Source organism: Symphodus melops (assembly GCF_947650265.1).
Source record: "Symphodus melops genome assembly, chromosome: 14".
In the NCBI taxonomy this organism is placed as follows: Eukaryota; Metazoa; Chordata; class Actinopteri; order Labriformes; family Labridae; genus Symphodus; species Symphodus melops.
The window spans coordinates 25318920-25342060 of record NC_136704.1 but is presented as its reverse complement, the minus strand read 5'-3'; the positions used below and the strand labels follow the sequence as shown (position 1 = coordinate 25342060).

At 50.8% G+C, this 23141-nt stretch overlaps 2 protein-coding genes across 10 annotated transcripts in view; both read left to right on the top strand.

The window, feature by feature from the left end:
• esyt2b (extended synaptotagmin-like protein 2b) overlaps positions 1–11835 on the top strand; it is a 19054-nt gene extending 7219 nt beyond the window's left edge. For 3 of the 7 annotated variants that reach the window (XM_079360709.1, XM_079360710.1, XM_079360708.1), the window contains 19 exons: positions 312–401; positions 1211–1266; positions 2199–2319; positions 2569–2745; positions 2826–2908; positions 3011–3059; positions 3337–3426; positions 3540–3635; positions 4255–4356; positions 4683–4745; positions 6479–6553; positions 7077–7163; positions 8909–9058; positions 9617–9969; positions 10155–10253; positions 10520–10651; positions 10734–10839; positions 10916–10965; positions 11043–11835. In XM_079360709.1, the coding sequence (XP_079216835.1) occupies positions 312–401; positions 1211–1266; positions 2199–2319; positions 2569–2745; positions 2826–2908; positions 3011–3059; positions 3337–3426; positions 3540–3635; positions 4255–4356; positions 4683–4745; positions 6479–6553; positions 7077–7163; positions 8909–9058; positions 9617–9969; positions 10155–10253; positions 10520–10651; positions 10734–10839; positions 10916–10965; positions 11043–11112 (2049 nt within the window). In that variant the 3' untranslated portion in view covers positions 11113–11835. The remainder of the gene's footprint in view (positions 1–311; positions 402–1210; positions 1267–2198; positions 2320–2568; positions 2746–2825; positions 2909–3010; positions 3060–3336; positions 3427–3539; positions 3636–4254; positions 4357–4682; positions 4746–6478; positions 6554–7076; positions 7164–8908; positions 9059–9616; positions 9970–10154; positions 10254–10519; positions 10652–10733; positions 10840–10915; positions 10966–11042) is intronic. The other 4 variants (XM_079360711.1, XM_079360713.1, XM_079360712.1 and 1 more) reach the window with 4 other exon arrangements.
• A 579-nt stretch (positions 11836–12414) lies between these two features.
• ncapg2 (non-SMC condensin II complex, subunit G2) lies at positions 12415–19886 on the top strand. Of its 3 annotated transcripts, none has more exons than XM_079360707.1 (27): positions 12415–12571; positions 12672–12756; positions 13477–13623; positions 13713–13827; positions 13911–14068; positions 14147–14281; positions 14589–14683; positions 14767–14923; positions 15017–15109; positions 15227–15352; positions 15442–15618; positions 15729–15881; positions 16010–16232; positions 16319–16416; positions 16562–16723; positions 16791–16861; positions 16931–17084; positions 17161–17334; positions 17412–17528; positions 17708–17851; positions 18048–18147; positions 18225–18430; positions 18773–18907; positions 18981–19084; positions 19390–19490; positions 19575–19671; positions 19751–19886. In XM_079360707.1, exons 2-27 carry the CDS (start codon positions 12679–12681, stop codon positions 19800–19802), a joined length of 3372 nt encoding a protein of 1123 aa, XP_079216833.1. In that variant the 5' UTR covers positions 12415–12571; positions 12672–12678; the 3' UTR covers positions 19803–19886. The 3 variants fall into 3 exon arrangements, with proteins under 3 accessions (XP_079216833.1, XP_079216831.1, XP_079216832.1); XM_079360705.1 differs by having other exon boundaries at positions 19572–19671; XM_079360706.1 differs by lacking the exon at positions 12415–12571 and having other exon boundaries at positions 12595–12756; positions 19572–19671.
• The last annotated feature ends 3255 nt before the right edge of the window (positions 19887–23141 follow it).

Genomic DNA, 23141 nt, shown 5'->3' with positions numbered 1-23141 from the left:
GACCACGATCGAGTGTGTTGGAGGCGTTTCAGAGGAGCGGCGAGATCAGCCCTCTCACATCTAGGAAACCGAGCGGCGTCCGAAACGTCCGTGTGGCGGCGCCTCAAATATAATACAGATCCACAGGTGTTAGAATGTGACGCTCTTTGATCCCATCATCCCTCTCATCGTCTTCATACGTCACACACAGAGAGAGAGAGAGAGAGAGAGAGGAGGCACACGGGCCGATCAAGTTTCAACCTGTCACGTGTCACGGCGAGCAGCTTGACCACGGCCGTGTGTACTGATGTGTCCCTCTTGTGTTGCCATAGATCCACGGCGTGCTGAGAGTGGTGATGGAGCCGTTGCTGGGGGACATGCCTCTGGTCGGAGCGCTGTCCGTCTTCTTCCTCAAGAAACCAGTAAGTCCTGATCATGTGACCCGTCAGCTGAGCGAGCTGCAGGCTCCTCTCTCACCTCCTCCCGCTCTACTCTGCACGTATCCAAAGCGCTCTGATGTTCTCCATCAGTCTTCAAACGCTTTGACCGATTTGCAGGGACCCAGTGGAGCTGCAGCAGAGCTTTAAATAGCTGCAGATGGAGCCAGCCCTACTTTAGCAGGTCTCAGTCTGCGCTCAGCTGAAGCTGCAGGTGGAGCTGAAGGAGGCGGAGCTCACATCGGGCCCCTCCGGAGCAGCAGCAGAGATCAGTTCAGCATGCACAGCGTGGTCGCTCCGTCTCTGAGGCCGCAGAGTCGGAGCCAAAAGAAACAGAAATGTTTCCAGACCATAAGAGGCGTGAGCTGCTCGCATTAACTCAGCGTCCTGTCATTCAAAGGATGCAACACTCTGTTTCACATCCTGCAGATTCAGTTCAAATTCAGGACCAGCAGGGGGCCCCGGGGACCCCATGCTGGCCAGGGGCCCCCTGCTGGTCCGGGGCCCTCTGCTGGCCTGGGACCCCATGCTGGCCAGGGGCCCCCTGCTGGCCTGGTACCCCATGCTGGCCCGGGGCCCCCTGCTGGTCTGGGGTCCAGGAAGTGAAGGAGTTAAAGTTGTGAGTTAAGAGTTTCCCTGAGGACTCATCGTCATAGAAACAAATATTTGAATGATCTTTCTGGAAGAAGCAGATTATCCAGTCCGCCCTCATAACCCAAACACATTTACTGTGTGTGTGTGTGTGTGTGTGTGTGTGTGTGTGTGTGTGTGTGCGTGCGTGTGTGTGTCCTCAGCTTCTTGACATCAACTGGACCGGCCTCACTAACATCCTCGACATCCCTGGACTCAGGTAAGGAACTTCCTGTTTGATCTGAATGTTTTTAACAAAGGATTTACTCAGGATCCAGTCATGCAACGTGTGTGTGTGTGTGTGTGTGTGTGTGTGTGTGAGAGCAGACCTCCGGGGGGGGGAACACCTGCAGGAAACTCCTCCCCCTCATATCTCCTGTTTAGAAGGTCGAGTCGGGACGCGTGTGACATTTAGAGAGTTGAACATATTCCTGCCGTCTTCTGATCGACTCTGCGGAGCGAGCCAAGTTAAAGGTCTGCGTCTGCTCTTTAGACCCGAGCAGGGATCATTGAAATCAACTCAGGAGTCGATCAGTTATCGATCGATCAAAGTGTTTGAGTTTAGAAAGTTTGAATTATTTCAAGAGTTGAGGACTAATCGCTGCATTCGATGATGAGAAATGAAGCAGAAGTGTAAAATCCTGCAGTTCCTGGAGTGTCCACTAGAGGCTGGCTGCAGTACCTGGAGTGTCCACTAGAGGCTGGCTGCAGTACCTGGAGTGTCCACTAGAGGCTGGCTGCAGTACCTGGAGTGTCCACTAGAGGCTGGCTGCAGTACCTGGAGTGTCCACTAGAGGCTGGCTGCAGTTCCTGGAGTGTCCACTAGAGGCTGGCTGCAGCAGCACAGGAAGTCACATACACACCCATTCAAACAGCCTGTTTTTACAGCAGACATGAACATGCCTCCCTGACGAGGGCGTGATTAAGTGACACACGGGCTGTTTGTCACGCCACGTCCTCCCGTTTCTTCTTCCTGCCTTGATTACATCTTTCCAGCTGCACGGCGGTGAAACCAATAACGGCGTCCTGTTTGCGTTCCTCGCTGTCATCGTGCTCGTGGTCGTGATGTGCTGACTCGTTAGAGGTTTGTTGGCGAGCAGCCTGAAGCAGCGTGCACATCAATAACCCGTCTGATTGTCTCTGTGCTCACAGCGGCTTCTCTCACAGTCTGATTCAAGACGTCATCTCCAGTCATCTGGTCTTACCAAACCGCATCACCGTCCCGCTGGTGGGAGACGTGGAGCTCGCCAACCTCCGCTTCCCGATGCCCAAGGTAGCGAGCGTCTCTCTGTTCTCTGGTAATTCACTCAGGACCCTGAAGGTAACTCACTGAATACAAACACAATCAAACAGAAACAGCCGGGGAGTCGGAGGAGCCGTATCCATGGCAACAAGCTAAACGTTTCAGGGAGATGATGGATGACTCCGTTAGCAGCTCAGAGAGAATAAATCCATCACACGTGTTCAGTCCCTGAGCAGGTGGTCAGGTGACAGGAAGTGTGAACGCTGCGTGTCTCCACAGGGCGTCCTGAGGATTCACTTCCTGGAGGCCCAGGATCTGGAGGGGAAGGATAAGTTCCTGGGGGGTCTGATAAAGGGCAAGTCCGACCCGTACGGCATCCTGCAGATCGGCAACCAGCTGTTCCAGAGCAAGACGGTGAAGGAGAGCCTCCACCCCAAATGGAACGAGGTTTACGAGGTGACCTTTACGCTTTCACTCATCTATTGATCGGCCGCGCTCGCTTTCAAACGCTTCACTAAGCACGCCGTCTCCATCAGGCGCTGGTGTACGAGCAGACGGGTCAACACCTGGAGATCGAGCTGTTCGACGAGGATCCAGACAAAGACGACTTCCTGGGAAGGTGAGTCTCACTTCCTGCTCCGATCTGATCCAGACAGACGCGTGAGCAGCCGGACGATGTGATTGGTCTGTTTACTCGGCGACTCTTTGTGTTTATTCGCAGCCTGATGATCGATCTGACCGAGCTGCACAAAGAACAGAAAGTCGACGAGGTAAAGCTCAAGTTTAATGATGCTGTTTGTGTTGCACAAGACAAACATAAACAAACAAACGTAAAATAAATAAATAAATTAAAACAGATAAACTGTCAGCCAATAGCACGAGAGAAAAGCAAATATTTTCAGACCACTTTTAAAATAACTTTTTTTTCGACGGACCTGAGATCCACGGATTTAGTTTAAAGGAGAAGTTCATGTTAGCAAACATCTCTGTTAGCGGGTTAGCTTAGCATCTGATCTTCACGTCCGTGTGGATCTTCTGCTCCTTCAGTGGTTTGAACTGGAGGAAACGTCGACGGGGAAACTGCACCTGAAGCTGGAGTGGCTGAGTCTGCTCGCCACGCCGGACAGGTTGGAGCAGGTGAGACGCTGAGAGCGCCGCAGAGCACGTGGCGCTCTGTGGATGATGTCACGCTGCTGCTGTCGTCCGTCACGCCGCTGACACGTTCTCTCTCCTTCCTGTTTTGTTGTCAGGTGCTGCGGAGTGTGCGTGCGGACAGAAGCCTGGCCAATGACGGGCTTTCATCGGCGCTGTTCGTGGTCTACGTGGACTCGGCGAAGAACCTGCCCGTAAGAAAAGCTGTTTCTGTCCCGATGCTGCAGCGTTAGCGTAGCATCGGGCCGACGGAGGGTCAGAACATTCTCACCACATTAAGCTCTGAACACGCCGCACGCTTTCATGGTCGGCGATGTGCCTGTTCACGCCATGTTTCATCGCCTTGTGGCGCTCGTCACCCATCTGTAACTCTCAAGTTTCAGGTTTCAAACAACGACATTAAAAAGTCGCTCGCTTCACAATGAGCCTCTCCGATGTCGGCGTTCAGCCCCGCCCTACGGTCGTCATGGTAACCGCCGAAGGACACGTTCTCCACATGCTAACAGTTAGCAGACAACGGGCTGTAGCGTCGTCTCACTCACGATGTGTCCGACACCGCACGCCATCATTATCTTCACTTCTTAAAGGGGGAGGGGCCTGTACGTCTCCGGGCTCGTGGAGGCGGAGCTCTACGTTTAACTTGAGAAGACGCACGTCACTACGTTGTCCCGTGATGAAGCACGTTCAACCCTCCGGTTCTACTTCATGTGATGAACCCGTCTTCCCTCCGTGACAGGAAGTGTGTGACCTGAGCGTCACGCGGTCACGCGGCGTGAGTGTCACTCTGACCGCCTCTCTCCTCTCTGACCTCAGAGCGTCTTCACAGGAAGTTTAGGCTGCGGGAGCTTAAGCGAGAGGAGAGCGTCCGGCCTCGTGTTCTGTGAGAGCGACACGTCCGAGTGTAGAAGCGTCTGTGTGAGTCCTCGCCGCCCTCCGAGTGTTAGCATGTGTTAGCTGCACGCTGCTAACGACACTGACCAATGAGACGAGCTGCAGCGACCATAACCACGGGACGCCACGGTGTGTGTGTGTGTGTGTGTGTGTGTGTGTGTGTGTGTGTGTGTGCGCGTGTGCGTGTGCGTGTGCGTGTGTGTGTGTGTGCGTGCGTGCGTGCGTGCGTGTGTGTGTGTGTGTGTGTGCGTGTGTGTGTGTGTGCGTGTGTGTGTGCGTGTGTGTGTGTGTGTACACTCAGACTAACTCCGGCTGTGATTTTCTCCCTCTAATCTGCTGCTGGTTTAAAGACCAACCTGTCAGATTTCAGCTGTGACGGGCTGAAGCAAGCGTCGGTCTTTAAGGCGCTGAAGGTAACGTGGGATAAATGGCGTGCATGCTCACTCAGCCCGTGTCCCCGTGTCTGTGCTCCGTGCATGAAGCTGATCGTGTCTGTGCATCTTCTTCCTCTCGAACACGTGAGGGCCCAGCGTGTGTGGTTGCAGCGATTCTCCCTCGTTTAGAAGCTGATGGTTTGAACGGCGAGCTCGTTCCCGTCATGCAGGCGCGTCTGCATTTTTCAGAGTTGTTGAAAATGCAGCAGGAAAGACGAAGACAGCAGACAGGAAGTAGAAACTGTGGCTCTGGTTAGCATGTTGCTGCAGCGTTGTTGATAACCAGCGTTGATGCTGCAGAAGGTCGGCCCTCAGGCGTGTCAGCGCATGTGTAGCGAGCTAGTTCAGCGAGTAAGATGGCGAGGAAACATTCCCGTTATTTTGACAGACAAGCTGTACTGCTTTGTCCACAGGGGGCGCCACAATCATCACAACCACAAACTGTAACGATGAGTGGACGAGGCCTGAGCGAGGCCCCGTACAGTGTGTGTGTGTGTGTGTGTGTGTGTGTGTGTGTGTGTGTGTGTGTGTGTGTGTGTGTGTGTGTGTGTGTGTGTGTGTGTGTGTGTGTGTGGTGTGTGTGTGTGTGTGTGAGAAACATGTTCATGTCTGCTGTAAAAACAGGCTTTTTGAATGGGTGTGTATGTGACTTCCTGTGCTGCTGCAGCCAGCCTCTAGTGGACACTGCAGGAACTGCAGGGTGTTGCACTACATTTTTCAACATCGGAGGTTGCTGATTGGTTGAGAGCTGTAAAGGAGTTATTAAACAGGAAACTAATTAAAGTAACTTTAGCGAGCTCACTGCTGGTCACACTCGCTCGTTGATCTTCTGACTGCAGCGTCTCTGCTCTCTGCTTCGTGTCTGAACTTCCTGTTGATGTTGTGTGTCTCACTTTGAGCTTTGCTTTAGATGAACCGGTTGAACGTCTCTTTACGACCTTCTGGCCTGAATACTTTAGAAGCTCTCAGATAACTCGCCTGGAGCCACCTGACTGAAGAGAACTGACACTAGTACAATCACTTCTCTCTGAAGCAGCTTCCATCGCTGCGACACCTGTTCACCTGATAACTGCTCTCATATCTGGCAAACCCAGGGGCGTCCAAAACGGCCTTCAAAGCCCCGCCTACCTTCTCTGGTCCAATCAGATCCAGAGCATTCAGGAGCAGAATCTAAAGTTAGAAGGAGGACATACTGGCTGCTGCATTGTTGAAGAGAAGCTTCAACACAGCAGGTTTCCTTCATGATCACACAGGAAGAGAGCAGCTCTCTGATTGGCTGACTGATCACAGAGGGAGAGAGCAGCTCTCTGATTGGCTGATTGATCACAGAGGGAGAGAGCAGCTCTCTGATTGGTCCTTCAAAAACCAAAATAAAATCTCGTGCATTGTGGTGTTTTGTTGTTTCTTCGGTCCTGTCGTAGCTCAGTCCTCAAGCGTAGCTCGGGGTTATCCCGCAACTTAAGAAGCTCCGCCCCCCTGGCTTTTAGACATGTTGGGTATCATGAATTAGCTTAGCTGTGAGAAGTTAGCATGCTGAGAGGAGACACAGCCTGGTTGCCTGCAGCCCTTCGTGTTCTGTATCTACCCTTTGAACCCCTGTGTGTGTGTGTGTGTGTGTGTGTGTGTGTGTGTGTGTGTGTGTGTGTGTGGGGTCATCCTGATTGTCTTGTGTGTCACCGTACTACTACTCCTTTTTACAAACTCTCTCACAGTCTGCGAAGAAGAGCAGCAGCGAGCCGAGTCCATACGTCCAGATGACGGTGGGACACAAAACAGTGGAGAGCAAGGTGAGTGATCTGAACAGAAGGTGAAGTGCAGAGGGGCCTCGCTGAGGGGCCTCTCCGCGTGGTGCAGAGGGGCCCCGCTGCGTGGTGCAGAGGGGCCTCGCTGCGTGGTGCAGAGGGGCCTCGCTGCGTGGTGCAGAGGGGCCCCTCTGCGTGGTGCAGAGGGGCCTCGCTGCGTGGTGCAGAGGGGCCTCGCTGCGTGGTGCAGAGGGGCCCCGCTGCGTGGTGCAGAGGGGCCTCGCTGCGTAGAGCAGAGGGGCCTCGCTGCGTGGTGCAGAGGGGCCTCGCTGCGTGGTGCAGAGGGGCCCCTCTGCGTGGTGCAGGTCCCAGGAGGTCACTCACATCCTGATCCTCTGAAAGCTGCTCGTCAGCTCGATACGAATCAATACAGAGTGTTTGTTATTTCTTTTCCCCTCATTCAACCTTCTGCAGCTCTGATTCATAGATTTCCAAATGAATTGTGTTTTCAATTAGCTGCACCCAGTCGTCTCTTAATTAACCATCGATTTCCTGTCCGCCCACAAAGATCCGCTACAAGACCAAGGAGCCTCTGTGGGAAGATTGCTTCTCGTTCCTCGTCCACAACCCGAGGAGGCAGGAGCTGGAGGTGGAGGTAACGCTGCATCCATCCTCACTGTGATCATGCACCAAATGATGGGAGGAGCCGACTGCTCTTAACCTTCGTCTTGTGTTAGGGTCGGCACCGACCCGTTTTAGTTTTTAAATGCATAAAAGAACCACGTAACTTTTTTTTTTTGCATCAAGGCTTTTTGACTTTGTCAGGAATCTCTATTTCAACAAAATAAAACATTTTTTTTGGTTTTCACTAAATTGTAAAATGCTCTGGTTAAAATTATGACCTTGGTGTTGTTAGGGTCGGTTTTGACCCAGTTATAAAAATAAGATTATAAAGCAATAATTAGAGCCAAAATTGAACACACACTGACAGCCAGCTCCTCTCCCAATCATGTGAGCTTTAGGGGATTCTCATTTTACCTTGTTATCCAGTACAAAAACAAAACAAACAACGACAGGCATTTCCAGCCATGTGAGGTGAATTCAGTATAGAGTTGGTGAAATCTCCAATTTGCAGCATGCAAAAATGAAAAAAAGATTTACAGTGAAAGAAGTTCTGGATAATATTTTTGCTGAAAATGAGGGAGTGGACACAGAGCAGCATAGTGATACGGATGAACAGGTTTCTGAGGAGAAAGACAATGTGGAGTATCATCCAGAAGATACAGACACATCTGATGAGTCTGATGAGGAGGTCACCGGTGGTGAAGCTACTCCTGCTGAAAGATTCAAGTCCAAAAATGGTGAGATCTGTTGGAGCTCATTACATCATGATTTACATGGCAGGGTAGCTGCTGCAAATGTCATCAAAATGACCCCTGGAATCTCAAGGTTTGCTGTGACGAGAGTCACTGACATCAAGACATGTTTTGAGCTATTTATGCCATTGTCACTAAAAAGAGTCATCATTGCTATGACAAACCTTGAAGGAAAAAAAGTCCATGGCGACATGTGGAAAGACATGGATGAGGAATACCTGGATGCTTATATTCGGTGTTCTTTTTTTTGCTGGAGTGTACAGATCCTGCAATAAGGCCACTGATAGTCTCTGGGATGCATCGACAGGTAGAAATATTTTCCAGGCAACAATGTCACTTCAGACCTTTCATATGATATCAAGAGTCCTCAGATTTGACAACCAGAGCAAGATCTGACAAGCTTGCCCCCATCAGGGATGTCTGGGACACATGAGTGCAGCTTCTTCCACTGATGTTCAACCCAGGGCCATAGGTGTTGTGTTTTACAACATCCTCGATGTATCTGCATATAATGCATTTGTGTTGTGGACCCACATCCACCAAGTAATGGAAAAATAATAATAAATATACATGGGTCAAAATTGACCCGTAACACCATAGATGTTACTATAGTTAAAACTATTAAAATGAAAAAATAAATAAAACAAATTTATTTAAGAGATGTGTTCTAATACCCCTCAGTAATAGTCAGGTAACACAACAACCTTTTATTTATTTATACAATTCTCTTGAGGTTCATTTTACCATTTTTTAAAATTGAAATCGAGGGGTATACTGACAAAAAAAAGGCCCAATGGCCCACACCAAAAATATTAAAACCAATATTTTCATGGATAAGGAAGCCTAACAAGGTAACCAAGAGATGAGAAACAAATTGGATGATAGATAATTGTTTTCAGTGTATTTTACAGCTGATTTAAGACATGGGTCAAAACCGACCCGTTAACATAAGAGATGGTAACAGAAAGCTAACACAAGACGAGGGTTAAAGCGCTCCATCTTCTGCTTTTTTTCCGATGCACAGGTGAAAGACGACAAGCAGAAATGCACCCTGGGTAATCTGACAGTGCCTTTGAGCAGCCTGTTGGAGGAGGAGGACATGACGCTGACTCGGTCCTTTCCTCTCAAAAACTCCGGGCCCAGCTCCACCCTCAAACTGAAGATGGCGCTGAGGGTAACCATGTTCAACACCGTCACATCACATGCTCCGAGCTAAAGGCTAATTACAGCCGCCGCTAAGCTCCGACCCCATTTAGAAACTGTTGTTACAACAAGCTAGTGGTAAACTGATAACGGCCAAAGATTGACCTTTAAGGTCACGTATGATGCAGTTCAACACACGTGTCTCCAGTCTGTCTCCAAACCCCCCAATGACGAGACAAGTCCATCCTCTCCGTCTTCTGCCTGCTCAAACAGGCCGTTTGGAGATGTTCCCTTCATGACATCACAAAGGGCAGTAGCCCCTCCCCCAGGTGGGTGACACTCCCACAGCTAGGTGTTTGTTCTGCCCTCTGAGTCTGCCTTCTCACCGTAAACAATAGGACATGGAGCCAGAAAGCAGCGAGTACACCCGAGCCCTTCCAGAGAGGGGGCGTGGTCAGACACAGCTCATTTACATATTTAAAGCTACAGACACAGAAACAGCCTGTTCTGAGCAGGGCTGAAATAGAGGGGTTTATAGACATGATGAGGAGCTCTGACGCTTTATTTTTGTCCTCCTGTCTCTGCGTAGATCCTGTCCTTGGAGAAGCAGGTCTCCTCAGATCAGCCCTCCTCGGTCCGGGTCAGGAAGTCCAGCGCGCCGCAGCCAAACACGACCTCATGCATGAGACTGTCAGCCTCCGATTCCCCGCTACCTCCTCCCACTCCTCCAACGCCATTAAACGCTTCCACGCTCACCCTCCAGCAGCGGGACGGCGAGCCGTACTCGGCCAGCCCTCTCCGAAGCGTCTCCAACCTGAGCAGCTGCATGTCCAGCTCGCAGAAACACCTGCCTCACAAGGAGTCCACGCCCAGCCTGGCCTCGGACGTCTCGCTGCCGTTTGCTACTCTGGAGCTTCAGCAGCGACTCCGCCAGCTGCAGAAGTATAATTTCACCTGTGACGTCTTTATTCTTTGAATTCTTCCTCCGCTCTGCTCTCTCCATGTAACATGTGTATCAGAACATCTCACTGCCCGTCTGAGTGTCCAGCGATGCCTCGCCCTCCGTGCTTTATTAATGCAGCTGCAGCCTGTGGGAGTGACACTAACTCACTGTGGTGTGTTTATAGCGGCTCGGCGCCGGGCCAGTTCCCCTTGGGTGAGATCCAGCTGACGGTTCGACACAGCGCCCAGAGGAATAAACTCATCGTGGTGGTGCACGCCTGCCGGTGAGCGCCACGACTCCAATCATTCACTGCATTTTAATGAGTTTTTTAAAATCAGATTTATGACGCTCGTGAACTCGTCGCCTCGGCGCTGCTTGTTTTTTTTTGGCTTCGCTCTTTTACCGTCATTTATGGGAAGTGCTTCTGAAGTAAAGTGCTCCTCTTGCTCTCTGTGGTTCTATTTACACTCGGGGCGAACGGGCGCCGTGAAAGTCACCAACATGTGTCGCGCAGCATGTGAGTGAAACTATTTTGTCCTGTGTCCTCAGTAACCTGATAGCCTTCACCAAAGACAGCTCCGACCCCTTCATCCGCCTCTATCTGCTGCCTGACAAGAGCAGGACGGGCCGGAGGAAGACCGGCACCCTGAAGAGGACCCTGAACCCTGTTTATGATCAAACGTGGGTTCACTTATTCAAGGCGCTTGATGAAGGGTCTCCTGACGTCACGTCCTCATGAGTTTGTGTTCGATGTGTTTTGCAGGTTTGAGTTCAGCGTGTCGATGGTGGAGCTCCACAGGAGGACTCTGGATGTAGCCGTGAAGAACGGAGGGAACCTCCTCTCCAAACACAAAGGACTGTTAGGAAAGGTAAGAGCAACTTCAGCTCGGTCTGTGAGGGGCGGAGCTAAAGGTCAGGACATTATCTTTGCTCTCCACTTTGCAGGTGATGGTGGATTTAAGTGGCGAGGATATATCCAAAGGATGGACTCACTGGTAAACTTTGACGTCGTCTTGTTGACAGTCTGAGTTCGTCCTGAGTGCGTCGATGTGACTCTGTGTCTGTCTTGCAGGTATGATCTGAGTGAAGACGGCTGGAGCTCTCAGAGTGTGAGGAGTGTTCAGGATCCTCTGCTCACATAGACGCAGCCTCCTTCCCGTCCTTCAGCTCTGTGGATGTACATTTTGTTCATACAGTTTAACAGGAATTCTTTCTTTCTGATCAGGATTAAATGACGATCCGGGTCGGAGGATGTTGTGATGCTTTGGAACACGATGACCGCCTTGTGTCTCCCTGTTTCTCCGGATGTAAATATCAAGTCGCTAACATAAAGTAAACTTAGGGGGTTTTATGTTTCCTTACGGGAGACGTTTCTTCATCAGACGACTCGAGCAGCCTCGACTCTGTTTTTTATTTTGTCATGCAGTGTTATTCGATTGTTTCCCTTTTATTCTGATGTTGTGCTCGATTACAGACGCTGAATGCAGAGATTTTATTTATTGCTCTGTGTATTTTAAGATGACTTTGTGCAATATGTGGTGGTACACGAGGGTCTTTTAGAGCGATGAACGGGAGCTGTTCATTAATGAGCAGCTGAGGATTCTTGAATAAGGGTTCAAATCTTATGGAATCTAAATGTAAGTGAACAGAGTCACATGAGCAGGGCTGACAGACACGGGGACGACGCCGTGGACTTGTTTGAGTTTTTTTCACGCTGTCCTCACCGTTCGTTGGAGCTGTTGAAACTTGGATCTATCCTGTGCCTTAAATATAAACAGCAGTGTACGTTTTTGCCTTGTTGATGTTCTTTCTGAATGACATGAAGCCTCCGGGGTTTGAAGAGAATAAACATGTTCTCATGTGAAGGTGCTCTCTCTCTGTTTGTTTATTGTTGGTTGTGTGTTGCAGATTTTTCTTTAATGACATGATTCAGTCCAAGGATGGGATGAAATCAATGAGGCTTTGTCCCACAAAATAAATAAAAATAACCACAAGCTGCAGTGCTGCACTCCTGTAAAGACGCACCGTGTGTGGCGGTATGAGGGGCTGTGGCGCCATCTGGTGGTCGAAGAAGGAAGATCATCGAGGGGACGCCAGAAAAGCTCTGAAGATAGGACTCAGGGCATTAAGTATTTATTTACTAATAAAAAATGCAGACAGACACACAAACACAGTTACACACACTCACAAACACAAGTGCACAATAAATACAAGCGCAGAATCTTAAAAAGTATTAATTCAGACTAAGTTAAAAATACACATTATTTTTCTACTTTTATCATTAAAACACAAGTAACAAATATTAATTGATTTACTTAATTCTACTATTGAACTCTTTACAATAATGTGACGCAAAGTGCGTTTATGATTTAACTCGCGAAGTGGTGTATATTGTCACTTTCGGCTTACCGTAGAGACGCACGACGTCGTGACACCATGACGTCGTGACGCACCATGACGTTATATGAATTTGCGCGGGTGCGCTGTTGTTATGGTGTCTGTCAGACGGTTCTAGATGTTTCTGTGAGGTCGGTAAATGTCGGGTTTTATCTTTAACCTTTAGAGATGAGAAGTCTTCGTTGATTGGTCTGTTAGCAGCAGGTAGATAAATAACACTCGTTTTATCTTCAGACAGCTCGCGGCACATTAAGAGTTTAAAGTCGGTAAAACAGTTTAAAGTTGTTGGAGTTATTTATTACAGCATCAGCATGTCTAAGAGAGAGACGTTTCTAGAAGCTGTCTGTAAAGAAAACGTTGAGGACTTCCTTCACTTTATTCAACTTCACGTAAGTAGCATCCTGCACGCGCATGCGCACAACAAGCTGAACTTCAGTCTGATCTAAAGTCTGAAAGCAGAAGAGAACCGTGTCCAAGGTCTTAAACTGAGTCCAGGACTTAAACTGAGTCCAGGACTTAAACCGTGTCCAAGGTCTTAAACTGAGTCCAGGTCTTAAACTGAGTCCAGGACTTAAACCGACTCCAAGGTCTTAAACTGAGTCCAGGACTTAAACCGACTCCAAGGTCTTAAACTGAGTCCAGGACTTAAACCGACTCCAAGGTCTTAAACTGAGTCCAGGACTTAAACTGAGTCCAGGACTTAAACCGACTCCAAGGTCTTAAACTGAGTCCAGGACTTAAACCGACTCCAAGGTCTTAAACTGAGTCCAGGACTTAAACCGACTCCAAGGTCTTAAACTGAGTCCAGGACTTCTTGTCAACAGCTTGGGGCCCCTGAGGGCTTTAACGGGGCCCCTGATGTGACAGCACATCCTGTTTATTAAACCAATCAGCAGCGGACACTTTATCTCTACTTTAGTTTTTATCCTGTTTATTTTTGTATATAATATTAAAATGTTTTTGCTCTTAGTTTACTCCGGGGCTCAGAGAGAAACCAGCTCATGATCAAACTTTGACTCAGACGAGTCCGGTGACGAAGCGTGTCGGATATAAATGAATGTTTACGTCTCCGTCTCTGCCCCCGTCCTCTCGTCCCTGTGTCTCTGCAGAGGGACAGAGCCGAGCCTTTCGATGTGGAAGAAGTGTTGCAGGAGATGCCCCGAGACCAGAGGCAGACTCTGTGGGGCAAACTGGCGTCGCTCCTACAGGACGTCCTGCAGGAGCCCGGGGACGAGGGCGTGGACGCCGCTGACCCGGTGACTTCTCCTGCTTGTTTAACCTTTTTAAAGCGAGCTCATTCGCTCCTCTGACAAACAAACCTCTTCTTCTTCTTCTTCTCCCTCAGAAACATGTCATGGCTGTTGTGGATGGCGTGACTCTCGTGGCGTTGGCGTCCTTAAACGTGCTCCAAGAAGGCGACAGCTACAGCGCCCTTCTGGAAACGGCACACAGGCTTCATGGTGGGCGTCTTTGCTCTCTGATGTTTCTTCAGGGAGAAGGTTTTCAGCTTCTTCTTCACGGGTTGTTTGTCTCGTTCTCTCAGCGGTCCTGGAGTCGGCGCCGGTCTCGGAGGCTCCTCTGCAGATCCACATCCTGAGTCTGTGCGAGGCCTGGTGGAAGAAGAGTCTGAAGGAGAAGGAGAAGTTTGGTCGCACTGCGTTCCTGGTGTCCCTGCAGAAGAGCTTCAGTGTGAAGAAACCCGTCAGTACCAGGACGTCAGACGACCAGCGTCCGACTTTGATGTCGTTACGTTCTTCATCGTTCTTCTTGTGTTTTCAGGGCGTCGAGATCCAAAGAGTCTGGAGTCTGCATGAGGTGCTTTTAAGTCTGGACTTCACCTCGGAGGACGACAAGCAGGCGGCCGACATGTTGCTTCAGTGCTTTCAGTTTCCTCATTACATCAAAAACGATGATGTGAGTCGTCTTTGTTTGTCACGGTTCAATCAGTGTCAGAGCTCCTCTTAAAGGTCACATGACCTCCTCCTCTTCTTCAGGTGAAATCAGTGTCTTCGCTCCTCTTCATCATGTGTGTGAAGTGTGTTGTTGTAAATCCACTCTGATCCTGTATTTGATCATGTCTATAAACCCCTCTATTTCAGCCCTGCTCAGAACAGGCTGTTTCTGTGTCTGTAGCTTTAAATATGTAAATGAGCTGTGTCTGGCCACGCCCCCTGTATTTCAGCCCTGCTCAGAGGTGTTGACGTGCTGCGTGTCGTTTCAGGGGAAGCGTTTCCTGGTGTTTCTCTTCAGCTGGCACGTCGGCTTCATCCCGATGATTCACGGCACGGTGAAAAACGAGCTCGAGTTTTACAGCAAGTAAGACGCTTCCTTTTTTTATTTGTCGAGTTGTTGGTAGAAAAAGTCTTCAGAGCCGTCACTGCTCGCCTTCTCTGACCCAGGACCAAGACCGCCCACATTACGGAGATCTACTACAGAGCGTGGAAGAAGGCGAGCGGCGACTTCCTGGAGCAGATCGAGAGCGTCTGCGTTCAGGATTTGATGCGGAGTGCGATCTTGCTCTCTCGAACGTCTCCCGTGTTCGACAAAGTCCGACAGGTAGTCTTCTCACCTGGCTGATGTTTATATTCATCACTGTGGTTCACTGTGTGTGTGTGTGTGTGTGTGTGTGTGTGTGTCACCTGCCTTTAGATGGTCAACTATTTCCACAAGAAGAAGAGCTGTCCCCGCGTGGAGAAGATGCTCTTCAGCCTCTACAAGCCCGTTCTCTGGACAGCTTTAAGTGTAAACTCAAACCTCCCTGTTTGACCTGAGCCCGTCAGGTGTCACTCCTCTGACCTCTCTCTGACCTCTCTCTGACCTCTCTCTGACCTCTCTCTGACCTCTCTCTGACCTCTTCAGGCACCAAACTTTGAGGTGCGAGCGAACGCAGCGCTGCTGTTTGCCGAGGCGTTCCCCATCCATGACCCAGAGCAGAGCAGCTCCAGCATCGATGGAACCATCCAGAAGCAGCTGGACACGGCCATGGTGGGACCCGTCAGACGCCGGAGCTCCGTGTTGTTTCTTACATGTCACATGTGACACGTGTTTAATCAGGATCCTCTCTGTGTCCTCAGGAGCTGCTCAATGACGCGCACCCCTCGGTGCGCTCCTGTGCCACGCTGGGAGTCTGTAAGGTCCTGGCTAAGTGCTGGGAGCTCTTCCCTCCCACCATCATCACAGACTTCCTGAAGAAGATGATGGAGCTCGCCACCGACAGCAGCTCAGCTGATGTGCGCTGCTCCGTCTTTAAGGTATTCAAACGCCTCGCCGTCACTGCAGCCTCCAACAGTTAAACTTGTCGACCCGTGGACTCTGTCCAGGCCGGCCGTGGTCTTAATGATGAGTCATGATGTCTCTGCAGTCTCTTCCTATCGTGTTGGAAAACGCTCTCAGCCATCCCATCCTGGAGAAGCTTCTGCCCACTCTGAGAAACAGCCTTCACGACAGCTCGGAGAAAGTGCGTGCTGCGTTTGTAGATGTGCTGATCAAAGCCAAGGAAGTGCGAGCGCTGAAGGTAGCAGAGCTTTTTCTTCTGGTCATGTGACCGTTTGGTCTGCGGAGTGTCTTCGTTGTTTCTCGTGCACGGCGTGAGTCTGTAAGTCGTGCTGAAGCGTGACGGCACCGCTGTTTGTGCTCTTCCAGTTCTGGTCCGTGTGCAACACAGACCACCTGCTGGCTCGCCTCGCCATCGACACCCATCCGGTCTCCAAGCGGATCGTCGACCTGCTCTTCAAGTCCTTCTTCCCCGTCAGCGAGCCGGAGAGGGAGTGGTGCTGTCGCTGCATCACTCTCATCCAGATGAACCCCGGAGCTGCCAGGAAGTTCTACCACCACGCCGCCCAGCACACGGCGTCCTCTAACATACGTGAGCTCCTCCCCCTTCAGCTCTCTGCAGTACACGTGTTAAACAGCAGGGGGCGGAGTCACACGCTGCTCTGCTGTCTCTTTCAGTGAACCTGATGTTGGCCATCCGGCGTGTTCTGAACAGCTGCATCCAGAAGGTCAGCGACGTGTCGGAGATCAACGACAGCAACAAGGAGAACGGCGCCGTAAGAATGATGATGTCACAGTTTCACGTTTAAGCACAAACTATGAAACTCAAGAAAACATGAAAATAAGGTTTTAAAAAGTCATGAGACGGTTTTGTTCGTCCTCACTGAGAAACCGTGTGATTGGCCGCTCTGACCCCTGCAGGCTGATCCTCTGCTGGACACGCCCACCGTGGCTCGTCTGCTGGAGGTCGTGGTCATCATGTGGAAAACTGTGGAGAAGGCGTTGAAACGGAACGAAGAAGCTCGAGACTACATGTTCTCCAAGTTTGGAAACGTCATGTCCAAATACTTCCACGCCTTCCAGGTTTGATTTGATTAACGATGAACGCCGTCGAGTCGTCTCCTCGTCTGACGGCGTGTTTGTCTTTCAGGATGAACAATGCACCGCTCCGCTCGTGCAGCTCGCCTCCTTCATGCCTCCGGCTGCAGTCCCGACGTTCAGGTGTGTCATGGCGTGACCTTTGTGCACCGGTTGGTTTGTGGCGTCGGTCTGACTCTCCTGTTTCCTCAGCTGCGGCGTTCTCTCCCGGCTGCGGAGGATGGAGCCTGCAGCGGCTCCGGCTCACTACAGCCAGCTGTTACACTGCATGTGCAGCTGGGGCCTGTGTGCTGACGTCCTCCAGCTCATCACTGACTGGCTCTCTGAGGCCCCGCCCACACCCGGGGTCAGTGAACACCTGTGCATCTGAAACCACGCGTCCGCTTTCTCTCCGTTTCATTGAAAGTCTTCTGTCACTTCAGGACGGGGCGAACACGAGTCGAAAGGTGCGTATCCAGGAGACGGTGGAGGCCAAACCCGAGCTGGCGCTGACCTACCTGGAGTATCTGTTCAACCACGCATCAACACGGGAGAAGGTTCTGTCTGTGGGGGAGGAGCCTCTGAAGCAGCTCCACAGCGTTCTGGGAAAGTGGCAGGTGTGAAGACGCTTTTATTTTCAGGCCTGATCACACTCAGAGGTAAAGAGGATTCTAACTGTGGTTTGTGTCCACAGTCGGTGCTGGTCGGCCACCTCAGCTCGACCTCAGAGGATCCCAAAAGGCCCGACGTGGAGACGGCGCTGAGAGTTTTCACGTTCCACGGACGCCTCAGTGCTCACCTGCAGCACAGCGTGAGCTCCTCATCTTTCCCTTTCGTTCTGCTGCACTGAGACCAGCCTCTAAACTCTCCTGCTGCGCTCTCATTGGCTGGAGGGAACACACAAGCTCCGCCCACAAACGTCCCCAGTCAGCCTGAGTAACTTCTACGTACTGAACCTACAAAAACTGACGGCCTGTTGTCTTTTCCTAGTTCTCGCAGGGTCGCGTCTACCTGCGGTCTACAGAGCGAGTTGCATCATGGGTAACTGAGGAAGTCCTGCCCTTCATGGCTAAACCCGTCGGCCATGATGGCGGCGAGGAGAAGACGCAGCGACTGGCTGCAAAGATCACTGAGGTGAGCGCTCCTCTTTTCATTTTCATTTCATTTAAGATCTGTTCTTGAAGAGCGTCCAGGCCGAGACCTCGACGCCCCCGTTCCACCACGCCAGGTCCAGAGCTGGACCAGAACCAGCAGGTCCTGAAACATGAGCAGTCGTCTCCTGTCAGGGACTTCCTGACTCGCTGTGTTTCTGCTGTTCCTCATCCTGCAGAGCTTCCTGGCCGTGTGCAGAGACGTTCTTCTCGTGGGTTTGGCTGATCAGGCGTTCACGGATCAGATCCTCCACCTGTGCCTGCTCACGCTGGTCTCAGGTGAGTGTTTCCCGGGTTGGGGGGGGGGGGGTCGGGTCGTCTCGTCTCGTCTCTGACTGTCCTGCTGCCGTCTCCAGACGGCGGACATCTCTGCGTCTCTGCCGTGCTGCACCTTCTGAAGGAGGCGGTGACGGGCGCCTTTGTGCCGGAGGAGAGCGAGCAGGAACTGGAAAACCAGCAGGACCCGACGAGCTTCAGTCTGGGCCTGGTGGCCAAAATCTTCCAGGTGATTATCGAGCTCCTCGCTCGCCGTCTGAAGAAGGAACCCGAAGAAGGGAAGCAGGTAAGAAGACGTTTAACCCCTTCAAGGTCGATTCTTCTTTACGGCTTTTTATAGTTTATTTATCATAAACCTGTGTGTGTGTGTGTGTGTGTGTGTGTGTGTGTGTGTGTGTGTGTGTGTGTGTGTGTGTGTGTGTGTGTGTGTGTGTGTGTGTGTGTGTGTGTGTGTGTGTGTGTCTCTGTGTGTGTCTCTGTGTGTGTGTGTGTGTCTCTCTGTCTCTGTGTGTGTGTGTGTGTGTGTGTGTGTGTGTGTGTGTGTGTGTGTGTGTGTGTGTGTGTGTGTGTGTGTGTGTGTGTGTGTGTGTGTGTGTGTGTGTGTGTGTGTGTGTGTGTGTTGACTCAGCTGTGTCAGGCAGCCGCTCCTGGTCTGGCAGACTTCCTGGTGGTGGTCCAGACTCTGGGGGGAGAGCGTCTCTGTGGGGTCTTCTCGACTCTGTTTGCTGTCATCGTTGTGGAGAAGACGCACCTGCTTCAGAAGGTGAAGAAGAACATCCAGGTGAGAGTGAGAGCTCGCCGTTTATACTTCTGATGAATGTTGTTGCTTTTTAAAGATGAGCCATCCTGACGAGATGATCCCTCCAGAGTCCGTGGACGACATGCCTCCTCTGTCCAGCGTCCTGCTGTCCGTCATCCTCCAATCACCTGCTGTTACCAGGTAAACATCCTCAAAGATCACAGAGGACGAGAGCAGCTCTCTGATTGGCTGTCTGATCACAGAGAAGGAGAGCAGCTCTCTGATTGGCTGTCTGATCACAGAGAAGGAGAGCAGCTCTCTGATTGGCTGTCTGATCACAGAGAAGGAGAGCAGCTCTCTGATTGGCTGTCTGATCACAGAGAAGGAGAGCAGCTCTCTGATTGGCTGTCTGATCACAGAGAAGGAGAGCAGCTCTCTGATTGGCTGTCTGATCACAGAGGAGGTGAGCAGCTCTCTGATTGGTTAATCTCTGCGGTTTCTTTCAGGGCGTTCTTGACCGAGGTCAGCTCCACTCTGGACTCTGAGGACATCAGCAGTGTGAATAATCTGGCCGCCATCCTCCACGTCTTGTCCATCATCAAACACGGTGAGCTGACGTGTCAGTGACCACGGATCACATGTGTGTGCGTGTTGCTGACATGAATCCCGTGTGTGTGAAACCTTTCAGCAGGTCAGTGTAAAGCCAGTGTGAAGAGCGCGGCCGTGTCGGTCCAGCAGCAGCTTCACAAACACGCCTTCACGTGTAACGACAGCGGAGACGTGGCGAGGTGAGAGGGAGGGAGGGGCTGACCTGAGGTCATCTTTAAGTGAACACTTTAACAGCGTGTGCTTCGCTCTCGTCCACAGGCTCCTTCACCAAGCGTCTGTCAAGACTTTGAATGACATTCTGGATTTATAACTAGAATGAAAGTATCAGCGTCATGGAGCCGAGCGGCGTCTTCTCTGCGGTCATGTGACTGTTACAGACTTTTACCTTCTGACTGTTTGTCTCTGTCGGCTCCGCTCCCGATGAGACGACCTCAGACAGGAGAAAAGATTCTTTAGTGGAGGTCACGCTTTAAAACTTTCTGCACCTCCTCAATATTTTTAACATTTCCACATTAAAACATTTATATTTTTGGGATCGTCGGTGGCGCAGTGGCAAGGCGCGCGATCCCATGTATTGAGGCTATAGTCCTCGCGCGCGGGCGGCCCGGGTTCGCGTCCGGCCTGTGGCCCATTTCCCGCATGTCTCTCCCCACTCTCTCTCCCTCATTTCCGACTCTATCCACCTTCCTCCCTCTATAATAAAGGCATAAAAAGGCCCAAAATAAATCTTTAAAAAAAAAAAAAAAACATTTATATTTTTCATGTTTCGTATGTTTGTATGCTGAATGTGTTTCTAAGAATAAAACAAAGTGTCTGGATTCTTCTCAAAGACTTCTTGACCTCTCCACTCGTTTAACTCATCATGGGAATCATCCTCCCTTTAATCAGCAGAGACCTCCACGAGTTTAAAACATGAAGCTGATGCTGAAGTGTAACATCCTGCAGTTCCTGGAGTGTCCACTAGAGGCTGGCTGCAGTTCCTGGAGTGTCCACTAGAGGCTGGCTGCAGTACCTGGAGTGTCCACTAGAGGCTGGCTGCAGTACCTGGAGTGTCCACTAGAGGCTGGCTGCAGTTCATGGAGTGTCCACTAGAGGCTGGCTGCAGTACCTGGAGTGTCCACTAGAGGCTGGCTGCAGTTCCTGGAGTGTCCACTAGAGGCTGGCTGCAGCAGCACAGGAAGTCACATACACACCCATTCAAACAGCCTGTTTTTACAGCAGACATGAACATGTTTACAGCCTGCTTCAAAAAACCAAATAGGTGTAATTAGCTCATGTCTCCATCCACACACACTGTACGGGGGGGACTCCAGCGCCCCCTGCAGGGACACACGGGGGACTCCAGCGCCCCCTGCAGGGACACATGGGGGACTCCAGCGCCCCCTGCAGGGACACACGGGACTCCAGCGCCCCCTGCAGGGACACACGGGGACTCCAGCGCCCCCTGCAGGGACACACGGGGGACTCCAGCGCCCCCTGCAGGGACACATGGGGGACTCCAGCGCCCCCTGCAGGGACACACGGGACTCCAGCGCCCCCTGCAGGGACACACGGGGACTCCAGCGCCCCCTGCAGGGACACACGGGGACTCCAGCGCCCCCTGCAGGGTCTTCTCTGTGCATCATGTTCAACAAACAGCTGCACGTGAAGAACAAGCTGCAGTCTGTCTTTATTCTGAGTCACCTCGAAGCTGCTGAGACACTTTCCTTTAAGACAAAGAAAACAGCTTTTATTCACCACACATTCTTTACTAAATGTTCAAACATTTAACGTGAAGAGATCAAACTCACAGAGTTTACACCGAGAGAGGACACACACACACACATGTTTCAAAAGCATCTCTAACATTGATCCTAGTTTGAGCAGCTTTCTGCTGCTGGAGCTTATTAGAAACATGCAGAGGCTTTTTAGCTCGGGTACAATCACTTCTATCTGAAGCAGTTCCACTGCCCGCTTCCATCGCTGCAACACCTGTTCACCTGATAACTGCTCTCATATCTGGTAAACCCAGGGGCGTCCAAAACGGCCTTCAAAGCCCCGCCTACCTTCTCTGGTCCAATCAAATCCAGAGCATTCAGGACCATTTCAGTTTTTTTCTGCCTTCGTTGCTTGTTCGGCTACACCTGTCTCCTCTGCCTTCCTTCCTCTGTCCTACATCCTCTCATCCTTCCTTCCTTCCTTCCTTCCTTCCTCCATTAATAGTCTGGCCTTCCTTCTTCCTATATGAACCCCTTCTTACTACACACCTTCCTCTATTTTTTCCTCCTTATTTCCTTTCTTTCTCTATCCATCCATCCTTCTTTACATTCCTTCTTTCCTTCATCCTTCCCCCATCCTTCCTTCCTCCCTTCCTCGATCATCCATCCTTCCTTCCTTCCTCGATCATCCATCCTTCCTTCCTCCCTTCCTCGATCATCCATCCATCCTTCCTTCCTCGATCATCCATCCTTCCTTCCTTCCTTCCTTCCTCGATCATCCATCCTTCCTTCCTCCCTTCCTCGATCATCCATCCTTCCTTCCTCCCTTCCTCGATCATCCATCCTTCCTCTCAGGCGCTGTTGCATGCTGAACACATCGTCCCTCCTCACCATGTGTGTTTGACGTCACAGTCTTAGGAGGGGCTCCTCCGTCAGGCTGGTTGCTGTCCGTGGTGCTGAAACAACGCCTGGATTGTGTTGCCGTTTAACGAATTGATGTTTTTGCTCTCGTGCTTTCCCTCCTTCCAACATGCGTGTTTAATGTAAGTGTCCAGCGAGCAGCTCACACCTGGTCAGCGGTAAAACCTGCGCTTCTCGCGGGGCTCAGAGATGGATTAGCACCGCAGTGAACACAGGCAGGAGCGGTATGGATCCACGGTGGAGTCCCGTGCTCGTCGCTGCTGTAGCGGTCAGCCTCTGCTCCTCAGCGGCGCTGGATGGCTCCAGATTTGGTAAGAATCTGAAGTTTCTGCTTTTTAGGATTATATTGTCCTCGTGTTCAGTCTGTCTGTGACGTAAATCGACGTCATTGTTGTGTTGTGTCTGTCAGGTTTCACACTCATCAGCTCTGTTTTTTTAAAAAGTGATTATTTGAAATATATATTGAAGTCGAGATTTGGCACGTGCACACCAGCTTCCGTCTGAGCCTCGTTTAACTTGTGTTTGTTCTTCGTGGATGGAGGAGAGCTCAAGAAAAAGTTACATAATCTATCAGGCCCAAATATGGATCACATCTTTACAAACTAGTTACACACACACACACACACACACACGCACACACAGACACACACACACACACACACACACACACACACACACACACTCTGGAGGAGCATGCCATTTTAAATCCACTTAAATATTTGATTCTCTCCTACATGGAGGTCTGCATGGGGCCCTGTTGGATTCAGGTTACCCTTGTCGTTCTTCCAGCCCTGCCTCAGACGCTCCTGCATGGCCCATGTCCAGAACATGAGATATTATAGAAACCATCTTGATCAGTCCTGTCCTTGCAGACAGCCTTTGTCTCACTTCCTTTAAATGCTTACAGCCATAGACTGTAAAAATAACAGTAGAAACTTTATAAGGATGGAGAGGCGGTTTCATGTGCAGACACTCGTCTGTGATGATTCATAAACGAGCTGTCGATAGAGCTGGAGATAGAAGATGTGTTT

Excerpts from the sequence above, each read along its gene's own strand:
- ncapg2 (XM_079360705.1), top strand. The coding sequence starts at position 12,679 with ATGTCTAAGAGAGAGACGTTTCTAGAAGCTGTCTGTAAAGAAAACGTT. Across the intron at positions 14,684-14,766 it reads GAGCTCGAGTTTTACAGCAA|GACCAAGACCGCCCACATTA; the intron begins GTAAGACGCTTC and ends TCTCTGACCCAG. Across the intron at positions 19,085-19,389 it reads CAATCACCTGCTGTTACCAG|GGCGTTCTTGACCGAGGTCA; the intron begins GTAAACATCCTC and ends GGTTTCTTTCAG.